We start from the raw sequence: 20543 nt of genomic DNA, 5'->3' as shown, positions 1-20543 counted from the left end.
CTACTCTAACAGGGATGTCTTAAAAAGCCGCCCAGGGGGACCAGATTCTTGGAGTCCTCAAATATTCCTGGGTTTCCTCTGCCTTTTCCCTTCTTCTCTGGCTTTCCCTCTTCATGCACTTCATTCTCCACCCCACCCCACCGCCAAGCTTTCCTCCCTCCCCCTTCCCATCGCACACACACACACTGGCCACCAGAGAACCGCCCTCTCTCCAAACTCCCAGTTCTAGGACCACTGTGACTGTTAACGAAAGGTGCCAATCACAGGCAGCCTTAGCCAGATGCCTGCGAGTTGAGTTTAAAAAAAAAAATTAAAAAAAGGCAGGTTGAGGGCATAGAGGAAAAGAACATAGCAACCTCCAATCCCAATACACATGCACGTAGGATTCCCAACAAGCAAACAGCAGGATATCTCCGACGACTCTGAGGACGCAGAGCACCACAAACAGGAACTTTAAAGGGATTGAAATCTGTTGCCTGTTCCACTAGGAATATTGTTTGCAAGGCACAAGGTGTCTTTTGGTGGAGAGCACCCTCTGCGCATGCGCAGGTCCATTCGGGAATTACTGCCCTGCCGCCGACTAAGTTGCATTCCTTGAATCTTCGCCGAAAAGACAATTCTTTAATCAGAGTTAGTAATGTGGACAGTGCATAATCGAGAGAGTTTGGGGCTTCTCTCTTTCCCTGTGATGATTGCCATGGTCTGTTGTGCACACAGGTGAGCTATTTTTTTTTCCTTAGTGTTTTTCTTGTTACATGCTTGCTGGATCATGTAGCTTGTTATTTGGGGGTAGGTGTGCCTATCTATTTTTATGTCTGCTCGCAGTTTGTGCTCATTCTGAATACGGTCCCTACTTCTTCCCTTCAGCGCCAATGAGCCCAGCAACATGTCATACGTGAAAGAGACAGTGGACAGATTGCTCAAAGGATATGACATTCGCTTGCGGCCGGACTTTGGAGGTAAAGCTTCATCTTTTTTTTTTCAACCTGTAACCCACACCTAGTTCTCCTTTCCTGACAAAGATAAATGTCAGAAAAAAAAAAAAGCATGTAATGTTCGTAAGCGTGCACTATGCCCTACGCCTTGGATACACACACACACACACACACACACACACACACACGTACACGCACACAGGATCCCCCCAGTAGCAGGTGGATGAAACCCCAGGCAGAGCCAACCTTACCTCGGCCCGACACACCCTCTGCATAGTCACTGCATCACGCGTGTGCCCACACCTGTTTTCCCAGGCTGTCCCCCGCAGGAGGGATGGGAGTACAGGGAGCCCATTCAGAGGGTAGTAAGTGCCAAGGAAGCCCCTGTCCCCTCCCCAGTCCGTCGCCACTCTGAGAATATGCCCATAATACGTCCCATCTCCCCCGGCAGGGCCCCCCGTGGACGTCGGGATGCGGATCGATGTCGCCAGCATAGACATGGTTTCCGAAGTGAACATGGTGAGTGGTCTCAGCACGGGCTCGGCGGCTGGGCTTACGCAGATGCGAAATGGACCGGTCCCCGTGCCCTCTGCGTTTCATTGGCGGTCATCGCGCCCCGGCCGCGGGAGTCCCACTCCGCGTGCGCTCCCCACTCTGGCACACACACACCCTGTGGCCCCCGGTTTGTGTGTTCAACGCACGCCCGGGCTACTGCGGTGTTCCGGGGGAAACGTGCGCGGCACTATTTGGGGAAAGACGGGTGACTGGCAGCCGTGGATCGGGTGGGGCGGAGTCTGAGCGGTACTTGAGCCGGGTTTCCTTCGGTGTTCCGATGCGGAGGGCACCATCTGCCGGCCGCAGGCGGCCTGCACTCGGGTGTTGGGACCCGGGTCCGCAGCCTCCTTTTCTCCAGGTCCGTTTCCCCGCAGCCTGGAGCCGGGCAGACTCAGTCCCAGCACGGAGTACACCAGCACACAGAGGAGGTTTCAGTGTCCCATCCCTCTTTCCAGGCTCCAGCACACCCTGTGGCAGGAGCAACAGGCTGAGACAATAGTCCGTGCTTGCTAATAAGGAAGTGCTCAAGCCGGCGTCTGGGCAGGCTCATATCGTTCCCATGTGGGGGTTGATGAATTTGCCTTGTTGCATTTTGCAAATTTAAGATGAAACAGAATGACTCCGGTTATTGCTTTGTTTTACCCCGGAAACTTAAGCATGCTGCAAAAGCCTGCTGATTAAAAGGATGGTGGAAGGAAGGGGGTGAGAGTAACAGCGCAGTCCTGTCATTTCAAAGGGTTAACATTCTATTGTTTTATTTTTTTTTTTCTCGTCCCTTTCTGAAGCTATTGCAAAAATGGATTGAAATCATATCTGCCAGTTTCTCTATTGGCTGGTTTCAACCACTGAGGGGTAGCCGTTTTCTAGTTGTTAGAGTTTCTAACTGTTGCTTCCGGTAAGGCAGGGGGTAAAGCCTGTTGCTTTTCTAGAACCAACCACCTAGGGAACAGCTAGATCTAGGTGAGCAACATGTCATTTTTTTCCGCTTGCGAAAAAAAAATATTGTGGCAGCAGAAATTTAGAGAACCTGAATAATTTAAAGACTAAAACCTTTAGGGATTTGATCCATCTACAGTTGTAAAGGCTATTGAAATGTCTTTTCATTTCATTACTAGTGTGTCATTCTATTTTAACATGCTAAGGTTTAAGAATTTTTTAAAGATTTGGACAGGAAGGAGAAATATGTTTATAATCTATTGAATATGATTATAATAAGTGTGACTATTACATTTCTGTATTTTACAGTTGTAACTTACCCAACTTTATTTTTTTTCTTTTTAAAATTGATTTTTCAATTACAGTTGACATACAATATTATATTAGTAACATTGTGATTAGGCATTTACATACCTTAGGAAGTGCTCACCCGAATAGTAATTTACCCAGATTTAAATAGCTTATTTAAAATACTATTTTAAAATAAGTTATCTAATTATTGTATTAGAAAAAGATAACCAATTTTTAAAAAGTAATGCACAATGGATATTTTCTGATGTGGAAAAGATTTTTAATAGACTGACTTATTTAAAATATTTTGTTCACATACATGTCACTAAAACAAAGCAACCCAAAACACAATTTTTACAAACACTGAATAGCATAATAACATGTGTACATATGCAAATCATACTCAATCTATGCTATTGCAACTAAACAAATTAGAAAAAAACAAGTAATTTGTATCATGTAGATAAATAATAACATTTTTATTCTTTTATTTGGCACCTTGTAAGTAACCACATAGGTAATTTATAAAATAGGAGAAGATTAGGGGAGCTCAAAGGGAAACAGTGCCTTTGCCAGCAGACAGTATTCTGTTTGGCACATTATACTTTTTAGAATTGTAAAAAATGTATAATTCTGTTAACTATATTTACAAACACCTTTTCAGGTATTTTTTTTTATTTGAATTGGAAAGGTTCTATTAACCCAAACAACCACCACAAGAAAAAAGCTCTGTATTGAATTTCATATAAAGCTCAGAAAAATAATTTAATTGCAGTGCTACTGGAAATAGCTCCTAATGATGGACTAATACAATCTATTTACTCACTGTACCATGTGTATATGTACTTGCTTTAAAAAATATTCACTGAGCAAGATTAAATCAATGAAAAATACGTTCTACTAAAATACGAATTACCTTTCCACAAGTGTTAGAGCTATATGGGAAAATAAAAAGCACTAGCATTGACAAATAATGAAACTTGATTTGCTTATTCTTCTTTGTTTCTCTTTTTAATGAGAGCTACTGACAAGACCCAAGGTTTATTTGATCTTTTCTCTGACAAAACATTGAAATGAATAGATTGGAAATAACTCCAAGAAAAATGGAAACAAAGAGGAATTTTAGGATTGAGGGTTCTGTATAAACACAACCTGGATGGTTGACCCTGGTTAAGAGAATGGTCTATAATATGCTTTGGTTTTTAGATAATGTAAGTTGGGGGGAAATGTCTATGGGAAATAACACTATTGCTTATTTTATTTATCATGTCTTAGTAGCCTGATGGACAGTAACTTTTGAAGTTATGTAATAGGAAATGTTCACCAAAATTAATTTAAAAAGTAAGAATGGACAAATAGTATAATAAAATAGCTTTAAGGAAAATTTAGACAAAAATTCATTACTAAAGCATTGCTCATTTTTATATTCTTATTCATTATTGTTATTATCCACCCATTCCACAGCTGGGAAAATGACATGATAATCATACATTACAGTAATGGGTTTGAAACTAGATTATGTTAATTTTGTTATTTTTTAAATTATAATGTAGTTCCATATTGGTTTATAGCATTGTCTGTTTTAAAGACTAGCATAACATAAAAAATATTTTCTGATTTATATACTTCAGGATAGAAAATATTTTTCCCAAATAAAAAAGTAAAATAGACAGCTTTTACAGTCAATGATCTCTGCTATCCAGAATCGTAGTTACTGAGCAGTGAATGCAAAACCTCTGTAGAATAATACTAATGCAGGGAAAAAAAAAAGATACTTAAGAGCAAGGCTTTTCTTTTCAGGAAATAATATTATTGATTGAATTAAGAAGGATTTTCTTCTGACATCATTTGATATATTGTGTATGTGCCAGTGACTATAAACCACTGTGATTTCCATTTATTGTTATATTAACCTCTCAACAATTTTTGTCAAGCCATATACCTACACACACACACACACACACACACACACACACACACACACACACTTTCTAGGATGATTAAAAATGAACAGGAGGCAGTTGGGACAAAAAAGAGACAGTAGCCTCCAGAAATTGCCTTAAAGTAACCACTAACATCTCCTGATGTAAGCCCAGTGAAACATGGGTAACAATAAGCAAGTCTTCCCTTTATAGTAGACTGGGGAAACATGATATTCACTACATGCAAAAGTGGGTAGACTCTTGTATTTCATATTTCAAGGACTTTTAAGGAGGTGGCTTCTTTTGACCAAGTAGGAGTTCCAACCACAGAGCTCCCTGTCCCTGATCTAAAGACACCATGGCCCAAGTGACCACAACCACAAGACTTTACATCTATTGAGTCCTAACTTAAAGTAGCCATTCCCAGTAATAGATGACTGACAAGTATTTATTTTCTTTCTTTCCTTCATGCATGGATGGATGCAACTGTGAATTTTCTTATAGACATTATAAATAATAAAAACAACCAAAAGAAAAAAAAAAAGCAGAACTAAAATAAGTCAACTGTATAAATAATGCCTAAAAGAAAAGCAAATATAATTAACTAAACATCAGTGTTGCAAAAGTCCACTGTTGTTGCTGCTGTTATTTTAATATTTGATTCCAGGTTTCTGGTACACACTTCAGTTTATCTCTAATTACCATCATCTTGGTAACACAAAATAGTAACCACCTGTCAGAATCACTCCCCTCCCCACCTATTTATTCAAATCAGTGTTTCTCTATCTTTTAAGTGTATCTGAATCACTCTGAACTTTTAAAATATTAAAATGCATATTCTAAATCAGAGGTCTGGGATGGGGTTGGACATTCTGCATTTTTAACAACTCTCAGTGATGCCAATCACTGGTATGTGGACACACTTTGAGCAGCAAAGGCTGCAGTACATTATTCTGAGATTTAGCATTATTAAGAAATGAATGTCTTTTTTTCTGTTAAGTTTCTCTAGGAATGGTATTATTCCAAGGTTCCAAATTAAGTCTCAAATTAATTTCCAGGTAGTTAAACAGGTAGCTGTGTTCAAAAGGGAAATTTAGTTTAGTAATTGATGATAAGCAACAGAATAAAGGCAAGAGCCTGGATAACGGGGCTTGACTTAGACTACTAAGCAGCCCTCCTAACTGTGTCAATACTTATGAGTCAGCCAACCTTAAATGATGGCTGTGAAAATATTGCCAAGCACTGTCATTCTGACACTGCCATCCTGCTGCTTTACAGAACACCAATGACTTCTCTTCTTCAGAATAGAGAACATTGCAAACTGTTTTTGCCCCTATTGAGGCGCTTGCAATAGCTTTGTAAAATAGCCTAAACATACTCTTGCTGCTGTCAGTAAATTCTCTGAGGTTATAATAGAATTCCTTTGCAAATAGAGGAAATAGGTCAGTACCATTTAAAGGTAGGAACAGATATCAGCAGTTAAATAACATTTTCTCTTACAGGAGTAATCGATCAGGTCTCACGTTTAGGTGCTGGGTTACAATATTATACCATCTGGAAAAGCTGACAGAGGAAAAACTTCCCTTTGCCTTTCAGTTTGGAGAGAGCATAAAGATCTTTTCATGCCTTAAGCCACTTCTAAGCAATCCTATCCAGATTTTTAAGACTTTGAGTTCACATTTGAAAGCCTTTGTTCTTAGGATCACAAGGCCACACTGGGTATTAAAATGTGTAATACAATAGTAACATTTATTGAACATATCCTATGTATCAAGTATGGTTATTAAATAGTTTTTTTGTATTAGTAGCTCATTTAATCCTCTGTTTAAGGCTATGCAGTTATTATGAGGTTGAGAGAAGGAGACTTTGGTTGAGAGAGGTTAAATAAGTTGTTCAGAAGATGTATAGCTGGTAAATGGCAGAGCCAGTATTTGAAACCAGGCAGCCTTACTCCAGGAGCTGGTTCCTATCTGCTAGGTAACTAAAAAAATATTCCTGGAATTTAGGTTTGGAACCTTGAGTGAGTCATTTGACTTCTCTGGGCCTCAGGTGTCTCCTCTGTAAAATGAAGGTAAATGACATGATTGCTAAACCTATTTCTAATTCAGATATTCAATGATATAAATTTAGACCATTAAAGAGTTTAGATTATCAAAATCAAGATTCTTCCTCTCCATCTTATTCTCTAGTTGGAGTCCATCTGTACCATTTTATTCTCCTGTTATATGTGTCAAGCAACAAGTATTTATTGAATTACCACTGAGTACAAATGATGGTAGTCTCCTGGGAACATAGCAGCAATTACTGCAGGCAATTCAGGCTTCTTGAGTCACCATTTTAGTTGGTCATGGCATTATCTTCCTTTTTCCTCCTAGTTAAATAGATCCCCAAAGGCAGAAATGAGAAATATTGGCTCAATAGTCTTCAAAATGAGACTTGACTGATGCTTGGTTTATATTATATTCAATATTGGAACTAGGACCAAATTAGAAATATTTCTGTCTGATATTGTCCATTGTATTCAAACTGGGAACATTGCTCTACTACTGCCAAACTAATACTTTTTTCAACACTTAATGTGAAACAGAAGGAAACTGTTATTTTCTAGGGCTGGGATATCCTAAAGGATTTACCTATTCCACCTAAAATCTTTCCTTCAGATGGTCTGGTAGCAAGGGTGTTTATCTCAACTGAATATCACTTAGTATCAATCCTTCCCAAAGTTTTAATAACACCCTCAAAACACACATAAATGAAAACTTGCATTGCCCAGCCAGCATGGCTTAGTGGTTGAGCGTTGATCTATGAACCAGGAGGTCATGGTTCAATTCCATATCAGGGCACATGCCCGGGTTGCAGGCTCGATCCCCAGTGGGGGGGGGGGGGGGGGGATGTGCAGGAGGCAGCTGATCGATGATTCTTTCTCATTGATGTTTCTATCTCTTTCTCCCTCCCCCTTCCTTTCTGAAATAAATAAAAATCTCTCTATATAAAAGCCTAAGCAACCGTTCAACTGTTCAACCATTTGACCATTCAAATGGTCGCTATGACATGCACTGACCACCAGGGGGCAGATGCTCAATGCAAGAGCTGTGCCCTGGCGGTCAGTGCGCTCCCACAGTGGGAGTGCCGCTCAACTGACTGACAGGCACCAGATGCCAGGCTCATGGCTGGCGAGCACAGCTGTGGCATCGTGAGCCTCTCCCGTGGACACTCCTCCTGCGTGCCCCTACCCCATCTGGACTGGGACCAGGATTGGGACCAGCATCGGGACTGACTGGGTGTGAGCCCATAGCCGCTTCTCACGGGCATGTCGGTATTGCCCTAGGACGTGTGTGAGACTGCAGCAGAGCAGCGGAGAGCCTACCGAGCGGCAATGGCAGGTGCAGTGGGGCCAGGATGATCAGGAGCAGTATGGCACCTGGCCCAGGCTCAGGCTCCTCCTGGCTGCCTGCCACTTAGCACACTACTATATATCTAGAGGGATGTTGGACAGCTGGTTTCAGCCCAATCCCTGCAGGCTACGCCGAGGGGTCTCTAGTCTATACTAATAAATGGCTAATATGCAAATTGGTCAGGACACCCTCACAGTAACAACTGAACAGCAGGCTGTGTGGGGTGACAAGGGTGGCAGGGGGGTTAGTGAAGGATGACCAAACGACTGAAAAGCAGGCTGCATGGGGTGACCAGGCTGGCTGGGGGGGCAGTAAGGGGTGACCAGGTTGGCAGGGGGGGTCAGTTAGGGGTGACCAGGCTGGCAGGGGGGACAGTTGGGGGCAACCAGGCTGGCAGAGGGGGTCAGTTAGGGGCAACCAGGCTGGCCGTGGGGGGCAGTTAGGGGTGACCAGGCTGGCAGGGAGTGCAGTAAGGGGCAATCAGGCCAGCAGGGGGGGGGGCAGTTAGGGGCGATCAAGCTGGCAGGCAAAGGTGGTTAGGGGTGATCAGGCTGGCAGTGGGGGTGGCTAGTTAGGGGTGATCAGGCAGACAGGCAGGTGAGCATTTAGGAGCCAGCCCTCCTGGATTGTGAGAGGGATGTCTGACTGCCGGTTTAGGCCCGATTCTGAGGATCAGGCCTAAACCTGCAGTTGGACATCCCTCAAGGGGTCCCGGATTAGAGAGGGTGCAGGCTGGGCTGAGGGGACCCTCCCCTCCCCTGTGCACCAATTTTGTGCACTGGGCCTCTAGTATATATATATATATATATATATATATATATATATATATATATATATAAAAGAAAGAAAACTTTCATTCTCAAGGAAGGTAAAACATTTCAAAAGAAAAATGGTATTAAATTTTTCCAAATGATTTACTGTAATAACTCAAATGGCATTATTATCCTTGAGGATAATAGGAAGATGGGTGAATATATGCTTATAATTGATTACATGCTAGTACAGAATTTCCCCATAAACTTTTTCAGAGCACTGAATCCTATTTTTCATAAAACCACCATCCATTGAGTTTCTGTATTTTAGAATACTCCTGTTTTTAGCAGATTGTGCATTTCATGAAATCTCTTAACTGCTATCTACTGAAAGAAGTCAATAGTCAATAGTAAATAACAATCTATTACTTGGCACTTGACAGAAATGCTCAAGAAAGGGTTTATAATTAATCTTATCAGAGCTGATAACTTAGAAGGCTAGCCACAAAAAAGATGTGTGGGTTTCTTTCATGAGCCTCGTTACCTCATTTTCATAGTCGGTATTTTTTTGCCAGTAGTTATTTCTGCTACCCCTTCATTAAGTGCCTAAGGTATTCCTACCCTTGCAGCTCCAATAAAACCCATCATCATATTGTATATTTAAGATTAAAGGCCATTTTTCCAATAGTATTCCTTCCACTACTCTTGTGAATAAAGCAGATGAGATGTCCTGTGGCATTTACACTCTTTAAAAAATATATATATTTAAATTTTCTATTCCAGAGTGAAGATTTTTCCCCCTTTGAAAGATTTGGAAACATCCATAGTTAACATGGTCTTGGGGTGTTTGGGTCCATCACATGCTTATAGACAACTACAGGCCCGGTGCACAAATTCGTGCATGGGTGAGGTACCTCAGCCTGGCCGGTGATCAGGACCGATGGGGGCCGATGGGGGCAAGCCAGCCGGCTGGGGACAGACCAAGAGAGGTTGGCCTGCCAGCCCCAATCAGACTGATTGGGGCTGGTAGGCCAACCTAGACCAGTGGTCGGCAAACTCATTAGTCAACAGAGCCAAATATCAACGGTACAATGATTGAAATTTCTTTTGAGAGCCAAATTTTTAAAACTTAAACTTCTTCTAACGCCACTTCTTCAAAATAGACTCACCCAGGCCGTGGTATTTTGTGGAAGAGCCACGCTCAAGGGGCCAAAGAGTCGCATGTGGCTCGCGAGCCGCAGTTTGCTGACCACGGGCCTAGACAATTAGTCTTTTTACATGGCCTATACTGGGCTCTAGGGATGGAATTATGACCAAGACATACCCCCTACTTTCAAGTATTTCACAGAGTAAAAAACAATGTATATATAAAGTTATTTTAGGACAATGTGGTAGATGCTATGATAGAGACAGTCAAGTCCAGGATCCTGTGGGTGCACGGAGGGGTGGTTTCTCAGGCATGGTGAAGGGCTAATGCTTGACATGAATCTTAAAGAGGTTGAGTAGTCCGCACCATGTATAGGCTGCAAATGAACAGAAAAACATTCCAAACTGAAGCAAGGGTATAGGCATTAGCAGGTGTGCCTGAAAACAGTATGGAGTGTTCTGGGAACTACAGGTAATTCACCATGGTGAGAACTTAAGGGGCATTGGGAAGATTGTCAAGAGATAAGACAGAATTCTAAAAGCAGAGTAAAACAATGTTAGTGAATTTTCTCACTTATATAAAAAAAGCCTCTGTAGAAACATACATATTTATATATTTGTATAGGCATTGATAATATCTGGAAGAATACACAAGAAATGAGTAACAGGGTTTCTCTTAGAAGTGGACCCAGGACTAGGAGAATGAGTTGGAGGGATATTTATAGTTCTTCATATATACTTTTGAAATTTTTGCTTAAAAAAATAAAAATATTATATTGATACCCTGCACCCCTCCCACGCCTTCACCATTGCCTGTCCATGGGCTATGCATATATGTATATATATTCCCCTGTTAATCACTTCCCACTCACCCACCCACCCTCACTTTTCTTCTGAGATTCATCAATCTGTTCTACACTTCTCTGTTTCTGCATATTGTTATAAGGTACTTCTGGGAACATTGAGGTAGAATAGTAAAAATTGGAACTATCCTGAAAAACACTAGTTCCTTGGTGACTCTTATAGTTCTGTTCACAAATAAGGCAATTTTTCCAGAGAGAAATCCTGGGCGCATAGCCGTGGTGGCTGAAATGAGCTGGTTAGAGATATGGAGAAAGGGTGCTGGCCAAAGACAGCGACTACAGTGCAGTCAACTTTAATCTCTAGCAACATTGTCCTTTATCTAGGAAGACCTGGACCCTGTCAGGATTGAGACCAAACTTTTCAAATTCCCCCCAGAGCAGTGATCTTTATATTCTGTTGCAGTTGCCTTTATAAAACCATAGAGGTGGGGAAAATAGATGTGTGGGGAGCCCACTTACATAGCACCTGCTCTCTTCTCCATGCTGTCCCTAAAATGATTCCAAGCAGTGAAATCAGTGTGAGTTCTCATATAAATTGTATTTGGGGATGCGATGAAACGGTGTAACAGTCAGCACCAGTGCGGCCAATAGTGTGCCCGGAGAAATGAAGCCTAGCTTCTAGGCCGTTAAAAAGGCTCCCAGTAGCTTGCAGAAGAACTGAAACAATCGAAAAGCCTGGTGGGGATGATTTTAAACAAGAATCCCCTCCCGCAAATGGTCTCCTAGAAAGAGGATATCTATTTAAACAACGGCAGAGATTGTTTTATTTCGTTTAGAGAAAGAGGCAGAGAAGCAGCTCAGGGAATATATTCAAATAAAGAGGGTTTGTAGGTAGCCATTAGCAATCAGCTATTCCATCCCTACCTCAACTGAAAAGGAGCACAGGTTTAAGGCCCCTTGGATATAACAGAAAAGTCAGAGGCTAGATGCCTGGCTCCTGCCCTGAAAGGATTAATCAGGCAAGTTGCTAGGAGTAGTATATCTCGCTTGAATGAGAGGGTTTGTTTGGGATCCTTCCTGAAAGCTGGGGGCGGTGGGGGGGGATAGATTTGTTGAAAGCGAGAACCCCTGACTACTCTAACCCTCTGTGACTCATGGGGAGGTTTTTCTTCTTTTGACCTATTATTTTCAGGGTGATGATATACAATTCTCTAGTCAAGAGAAACAGTTTTGTGGTTTTCAGAGAGACAGTTCAGTGACATTTATTTGAAATCCTTCCTGTGCCTAGAATGTATTTTCATGTCAGAGGCCATCATTTCTCCCTCCTGTAATCCTCTCCCACCCAAATGCATCTAGATGTACTTCAAAACCCACAGGAAGTCATCTTTCTTCTGCAGAGCCTTTTCTGTAGCCACACTAGAGAGAATTCTGATGGAGAACAGGTATTGGGCAGATAAAAAATCAAGACCCTGAAAAGACAAAAGACCCAGTATAAACAATGATCATCTTTCAGCATGCATAACGTTTTTACTTATTAACCTTGTCCTTTTCTCCCACACTTTATATGCTCCAGGAAGTTTAGGGATTGTATTTTTTATGCTTTTTATGTAACTCCTTGCATATTGCAGGGACTTAATAACAAATAACATTTGTTATGATTATAAAAGAATTTTTCTAGTCATAAAAAGAGTAATAATGGCATTTAAAATTTTAATTCTGGAATTAATAGTTTCTCTGTCAGGTCTACCTTATACGTTCATCGGTAATTTTCTTTTATGTTGATTATGAATCATGAGCTGTTTCCATAGAAACAACTTCATCACATGGCACAGCTAGTTTCACAGACACAGTCACTTCATGACAAATATCATTGCATGCCTGTGTGTGTGTGTGTGCACGCGCACTTGCAATAGCGTAAGTAAAAAGTGCATTTAATGTACCTAACCTACCTAACATCATAGCTCAGTCTAGCCTATCTCACATGTGCTCAGAACACTTACATTAGCCTGCACTTGGGAAATTATGTTGAGTTTCATCTCAAGACTCATTGCCTTCCTCTTCTCAGCAGAAGCAGGAGACACAGATGGATGTTTCATAGACCTGATGGGATGCGAAAACCCAATACACAGTATCCAGAAAATGCTGGCAACATGATATACTATAGAGTATGGGTTGTTTATGCTGTGACTCACTGCCGCTGCCCAGCACCAGGAAAGAGTATCATAATCATATCACTAGCCTAGTGAAAAATCAAAATTCAAAATTTGAAGTACTGACTGCATATTTCTACTGGCTATGTATCAATTTTGCAACATTTTAAAGTTGGAAAATTATAAGTCAAGCCATGGCAGGTTGGAGACCTCTATGCTTATGCATGTATATACATACATACACACACACATGCACATAACTTTATTTTACAATGTTTTTATTGATATCAGAGAGGAAGGGTGAGGGAGAGAGAGACATTGAACCATCAATGATGAGAATCACTGATCTGATTGGCTGCATCCTGCATGCCCGCTACTGGGGATCGAGCCCGCAACCCCTGCATGTGCCCTGACCAGGAATCGAATCATGACCACCTGGTTCATAGGTTGATGCTTAACCACTGAGCAACACCAGCCAGGCCACACACACAACTTTTATCAGCTTTAGAAATAATGACTGCTTTTCATTTTCAAAATGTTATTTACATACGGGCACCTGGACTATCACTATTTCTGGACACATTTAAGAGATTATTAAAGAATAAATTGATTGATGACTACAAAATGAATGGCATTTTAAAAGAAGGAAAACCAAACCTAAAATATAGTATAGAAAAGGTATTCTTCAGCTAATCTGGAGAGGTTTTGGATCAGATAAGTTAAATTTTAAAATATAACCAAGAAACTTAAAATTTGAAAATACTGTGTAAAGTAAAAAATATGTCTAATCCAGAACTATTTAACATATATATGTATTATATAATATATATATTATATATAATATACATCTACATCTGTCTGTGTCTATCTATCTATTTATATATATAGTCATTTTTGCTTCCAATTGTGTCCTTACAATTACATGATATGTTTGCTTTGAAATGTCAACTTTTGTCTGAAACTCTAACATCCACACAGTAATTTGTTATAACTAGTAAATGTGTTAAATCAACTACCACATTACATGATGATAAAATATTCTTTCCACTGACATCACAACCCCTCTGCCCTGTCCCCCACTCCATCCCCAAAACACACACAAGTCAGTACATCCCAAATAAACAACTGAGGAAATAAAAACTCCAGTTCAAACTGACTCCTGAGTTGAGGCAGATGAGAGGAGAGAAAAAGATTCGCTATAAAGGTTAATAATGTTGGTCAATTAAACACTTTGGATTAGTATGTTGAGATCTGATTTTTAGACGTTTTGAAGTTGGGAATAAGAGAAAGACAGGATGAAAAATTTGGAGAGTAGAATGTATTCATAAAAATGAAAAATCATAGTCAGTCTTTGATGAGTTGTTGGTGCATATCTCCTAAGTCAATGCAGACACCACTTTGGGAGATACCCACAAGCTGTGTCGTCATGAAGTTTGAAGGGGATTTCATAACCTGGTTCTCTGAATTTGTGGAAGAGAATGACTTTCAGGATCTACAGATGGTGTTTGCCCTACTGTGTTCAAAATCAGTGTTGTAGAATGTAAGCATATCTTGATGAATTGGTTTTGCATAGTCACCATGCAGCTATTCCACATTTAAATTTGCACTTGTGGTTCTGCAAAATGCACAGAGATATATGAATCCAAAGTCAAACAAACCAAACGCCATTTTTTCTTTTCAATACTATTCAATTGCACTGAGTGGAGGTTAGTTTTTGAGTCAAAATGTGGGCCTCTGTTGGTAGTGTATGTAGGGAGCATCTACTGAAGGTGATTTCAGGTTAATTGGGAAGTGACCCGCTTGAAATGCCTCCATCAGATCGCAATATCTTCAGCTTTGACTATATTGAAATACAAATAACCCTGAGAGAGTCAACAATGATTGTAGTTTTCAATTCCTGTATTTAAACCAGAGTGTGAATGAATGGTTGAATGAGCAAACAGGTTTGTGTAAGGAACAGAGATGAGAAAAGGACATGAGGAGAGAGGGAAAACTGGAGTTATTTTATACTTTTGCCCAGAATCAGCAGTTTCTTGACTTTGGGACATGATATGAAACTGCTAGAAAAAATGACTCAGGTGTGCTGAGACAGCATTGTTCACGCTGATCCCCTGATTCAAAGGCATTTGGCTGGATTTGACAGTGATGCCCAATATTTTGTAGCATAAGATGTAAAACGAACAAATTCACCTCTATTCTCTCTAGGTGTAGCATCTATGCTGACTGGGCAAGATAACGATAATGTCTTGTAGACTAAAAAACCTGATGAATCTCTTAGTTAAAATCAGTGTCTAGCAGGCAGCATGCAGGCAACTTTTTAAGTCCAGGCACTCCCTATCTGGCAAATATAATTTTGGTGCTTTCCCTAAAGTACGTTCCCCTTGAATGTGCTTCTGTCAGGTTCTATTTCAATAATTTTAAATCACTTTGAAATGTCAGAATTATATTGTATCCTAATTTATACTCTCAAGTATAAATCTAATGACTTACTTAAGCCCTTTTATTTTTAGTTCCATGTGAAATAGAAATAATAATTTCTGTTCTACCTATTTCAGGGAGCTGTGAGAATCAAAAGAGATAAGTCATGTACAAATATGTTCTGTACATGTGATGTATAATCTTTAAATCGCTATATAAATTTTAAGTGTTCATATTTTTATTTTTCTATTATATTTCAGATTTTTAATGAATTTATCTCTTATTTTTCTTTATTGATTAAGGTATTACATATGTATACTTTTCCCTCCATTGCCCCCATCCCAGCACATGCCCTCACCCCTCTAGTGTCTGTGTTCATTGGTTATGCTTATGCATGCAAGACCTTTGGTTGATCCCTCCTCCACCCTCCCCTGCCTTCCTTCTGAGGTTTGACAGTCTGTTTGATGCTTCTCTGTTTCTGGATCTATTTTTGTCCATCAGTTTATGTTGTTAATTATATTCCACAAATGAGTCAGATCATATGATATGTATCTTTCTCAGACTGACTTATTTTGCTTAGCATAATACTCTCCAGTTCCATCCATGCTTTGCAAATGGTAAGAATTCCTTCTTTTTTACCACAGCGTAATATTCCATTGTGTAGATGTACCACAGTTTTTTAATCCACTCATCTGCTGATGGGCACTTAGGCTGTTTCCAAGTCTTAGCTATTGTCAATAGTGCTGCCATGAACATAGGGTTGCATATATTCTTTCTCATTGGTGTTTCTGATTTCTTGGGATATATTCCTAGAAGTGGGGTCACTGGGTCAAATGGAAGTACCATTTTTAATTTTTTGAGGAAATTCCATACTGTTCTCTACAGTGGCTGCACCAGCCTGCATTCCTACCAGCAGTGTATGAGGGTTCCTCTTTCTCCACATCCTCACCAGCACTTGTCATTTGTTGATTTATTGATGATAGCCATTCTAACAGGTGTGAGGTGGTACCTCATTGTTGTTTTGACTTGCATCTCTCAGATGATTAGTGACTTTGAGCATGTTTTCATATGTCTCTTGGCCTTCTATATGTCCTCTTTTGAAAAGTGTCTATTTTAGGTCCTTTGTCCAATTTTTTATTGGATTGTTTATCTTCTTTTTTTTTAAGTTGTATGAGCTCCCTGTAAATTTTGGAGATTAAACCCTTATCGGTGATCACATTGGCAAATACGTTCTCCCATGCAGTGGGCTCTCCTGTTTTGTTTTGTTTTTTAATATATATTTTTATTTTTTGCAGAGAGGAAGGGAGAGGGAGAGAGATAGAGAGTTAGAAACATCGATGAGAGAGAAACATCGATCAGCCGCCTCCTGCACACCTCCTTCTGGGGTTGTGCCCACAACCAAGGTACATGCTCTTGACTGGAATCTAACCTGGGACCCTTCAGTTCCGCAGGTCGACGCTCTAACCACTGACCCAAACCGGTCAGGGCTGTCCTGTTGTTTTGTTGATTTTTTTTTTTTTTTTTGCTGTGCAGAAGCCTTATACCTTGATGTAGTCATATTTGTTTATTTTCTCCATAGTTTCCAAGATATTGCTACGACATATGTCTGAGATTTTGCTGCCTGTGGATTCCTCTAAGATTTTTATGGTTTCCCATCTTATGTTTAAGCCCTTTATCCATTTTGAGTTTATTTTTGGTATGGTGTAAGTTGGTGGTCTAGTTTCATTTTTTTTGCACATATCTGTCCAATTTTTCCAACACCATTTATTGAAGAGATTGTCTGTCTTGACTCTAATGTATGCTTTTTGCCTCCTTTGTCAAATATTAATTGAGCATAGTGGCTTGAGTCGATTTCTGGTTTCTCTGTTCTGTTCCATTGATCTATATGTCTGTTCTGTGACAGTACTAGGCAGTTTTGAGTACAGTGGCTTTGTAATATAGCTTGATATCTGGTATCAAGATCCCTCCTACTTTGTTCTTCTTTCTCAGGATTCGGGGAATAGCTGCGGCTATTCGGGTTCTTTTTTTATTTCATACTAGAGGCCCGGTGCATGAAATTCATGCATGGGTCGTGCCCCTAGGCCTGGCCGGTGATCAGGGTCGATCAAGGCTAGGCCAATCAGGGCCAGGCCGGAGAGGAGGCGACGGTTGTTGGACTGGGTGCGGAAGGAATGGATGCCAGATGCCACCGCCGCCATTGTCAGCACCCCGCCACCGTGTGGTTCTCTGCCTCCGCCACTCCTCCTTCCCTCGCCACCAGGCCACCACCGCGGCGGGCCGGCAGCAGGCCGATCGGGGCTGCCGGCCTGAGGGAGGGACAGGGCACGGGAGGTTGGCTAGTCAGGGGGAGGGACCACAGGAGGTTGGCCAACCGAGGGAGGTTGGCTGTGGGAGCGCACTGACCACCAGGGGGCAGCTCCTGCATTGAGTGTCTGGCCCCTGGTGGTCAGTGCGTGTCATAGCAACTGGTTGTTCCAGTCATTCCAGTTGCTTAGGCTTTCATATACATATATATGAGTTTTTGGAGAGTTTGTTCCAGGTCTGTGAAATATGCCGCTGGTATTTCAATGGGGATTGCATTGAATCCATAGATTGCTTTGGGTAGTATGGACATTTTAATCAAGTTGATTCTAGCAATCCATGAACATGGTATATTCTTCCATTTGTGTATGTCTTCCTCTACATCTTTTTTCAACGTCCTGTATGTTTCCGAGTACAGGTCTTTTACCTCCTTAGTTAAGTTTATTCCTAGGTATCTTAATTTCTTTGTTGCAATGATAAATGGGATTTTTTTAAAAAAAATCTCTCTTTTGTAAGTTCACTATTGGTGTATAAAAATGCCAAAGATTTCTGGGTTTTAAGTTTGTATCCTGCTACATTGTTGAATTCATTTATTAAGTCTAATAATTTTTTGATGAGGTCTTTAGGGTTTTCTATGTACAGTATCATGTCATCTGTGAATAATGAGTTTTACTTCTTTTTTTCCCCCCAGTTTGGATCCCTTTTATTTCTTCTTGTTTAATCACTATGGATAGCACTTCCAATACTATGTTGAATAGGAGTGGTGAGAGTGGGCATCCTGTCTTACTCCTGTTCTTAGGTGAAATGTTTTAGTTTTTGCCCATTGAGTATGATGTTGGCTATAGGTTTGTCATACAAGTCTTTTATTATATTGAGGTCTGATCCCTCTATTCCCACTTTGCTGAGGGTTTTTATCAAGAAAGGGTGTTGGGTTTTGTCAAATGCTTTTTCTGAATCAATTGATATGACTATGTGACTTTTATCTCTCAGTTTGTTTGTTATGTATCACGTTTATTGATTTGTGGATATTGTACCATCCTTGCATCCCCAAATAAATCCCCTTGGTCATGGTGCATGATCTTTCTAATGTAATGTTGGAACCAATTTGCTAGAATTTTGTTGAGGATTTTGGCATCTATGTTCATGAGGGATATTGCTCTATAATTCTTTGTCTTTGTATTGTCTTTATCTGGTTTTGGGATTAGGGTACTGCTGGCTTCATAGAAAGCGCTTGGAAGTGTTCCTTCCTCTTGAATTTTTATGGAATAGTCTGAGGAGGTTAAGTTTTAGTTCTTCTTTGAATGTTTAGTCTCATCCCCTGTGAGACTGTCTGTCCCAGGGCTTTTGTTTACTGGAAGTTTTTTGATTACTGCTTCAATTTCCTCCATAATTATTGGCCTATTGAGATCATTTGACTCTTCGTGAGTGACTTTTGAGAGGTTATATTTTTCTAGGAATATGTCCATTTCCTCTAGGTTGTCTAGTTTTCTGGAAAAGAGTTGTTCATAGTAATTGTTTACAATCCTTTGTATTTCAGTGGGGTCTGTTGTTATTTCACCTCTTTCATTTCTGATTTTGTTTATATAGGTCCTCTCTTTTTGCTTCTTGGTGAGCCTGTCTAGAGGTTCATCAATCTTGTTTATCCTTTCAAAGAATCAGCTCTTGGTTTCTTTTCTTTTCTTTTCTTTTCTTTTCTTTTCTTTTCTTTTCTTTTCTTTTCTTTTCCTTTGGTTTCTATGTCATGATTTTTTTCATTTATTCTCTGATTTTTAAAAAAAATATATATTTTATTGATTTTTTTTTACAGAGAGGAAGGGAGAGGGATAGAGAGTTAGAAACATTGATCAGCTGCCTCCTGCACACCCCCTACTGGGGATGTGCGCACAACCAAGGTACATGCCCTTGACCGGAATCGAACCTGGGACCCTTCAGTCTGCAGGCCAACACTCTATCCACTGAGCAAAACTGGTTAGGGCTCTGCTCTGATCTTTATTATCTCCTTTCTTCTGATCACTCTGTATTTTTCTTATTATTCTCTTTCTAATTCTTTAAGTTGTAGAGTTAGATAATTTATTATCAGTTTTTCTTTTTTTTTGAGGTAGGCCTGCAATGCTATGAACTTCCCTCTCAGGACTGCTTTCACTATGTCCCATATATTTTGGATTGTTGTGTTTTCATTCTCATTCATTTTCAGGATGTTTTTAATTTACCCTTGATCTCTTTGGTAACCCAATCATTGTTTAATAGCATGCTATTCAGCCTCCAAATGTTTGAATTTTTTAATTGTAGTTGATTTCTAATATTATGCCATTGTGGTCTGAGGAGCTGCTTGATATGATTTCAAACTTCTTGAATTTGGAGAGACTTTGCCTGTGACCTAATATGTGGTCTAACTTTGAAAATGTCCCATGTGCATTTAAGAAGAATGTATGAAACATAGTTTTGGGGTGAAATGTTCTGAAGATGTCAATTAAGTTCATCTGATCTAGTGAGTCATTTAGGATTGCTGTTTTTTTTGTTTTGTTGTTTTGTTTTTTTTTGTTTTGTTTTTGCAGATTTTTTGTCTAGAGGATTTATCAGTGGGGTATTAAAGTCCCCTACTATGATTGTATTGTTGTTGATCTCACCCTTGGTATCTCCAAGAAGTTTTTATTATGTATTTGGGTGCTCCTGCATTGGGGGCATATATGTTTACCAGAGCGGTATCCTCCAGTTGTATCAATCCCTTTAGTATTATGAAGTGGCCTTCCTTAGCTCTTGTTATGGCTTTCACTCTGAGGACTATTTTGTCAGATGTAAATATTGCTACCCCAGCTTTCTTTTATTTCATTTCCATTTGCCTGAAAGATATTTTTCCATCCCTTTACTTTCAGTCTGTGTGAGTCCCTTGTTCTAAGGTGGGTCTCTTATAGACAGCATATGTATGGGTCATGTTTTCT

General features: G+C 40.2%; 1 protein-coding gene across 1 annotated transcript in view; it reads left to right on the top strand.

Annotated features, from left to right (window-relative positions):
- Positions 1-579: 579 nt before the first annotated feature.
- Positions 580-20543, top strand: part of GABRB1 (gamma-aminobutyric acid type A receptor subunit beta1) — a gene marked incomplete at its 3' end in the record, with an annotated part of 364005 nt that continues 344041 nt past the window's right edge. The window contains exons 1-3 of the mRNA XM_079773708.1: positions 580-717; positions 868-959; positions 1387-1454. Of these exons, the coding sequence (XP_079629834.1) occupies positions 638-717; positions 868-959; positions 1387-1454 (240 nt within the window). The 5' untranslated portion in view covers positions 580-637. The remainder of the gene's footprint in view (positions 718-867; positions 960-1386; positions 1455-20543) is intronic.

Source organism: Cnephaeus nilssonii (assembly GCF_951640355.1).
Source record: "Cnephaeus nilssonii genome assembly, chromosome: 1".
NCBI lineage: Eukaryota > Metazoa > Chordata > Mammalia > Chiroptera > Vespertilionidae > Cnephaeus > Cnephaeus nilssonii.
Note: the sequence above shows the minus strand (reverse complement) of the source record. Positions and strands in the feature narration are given on the sequence as shown.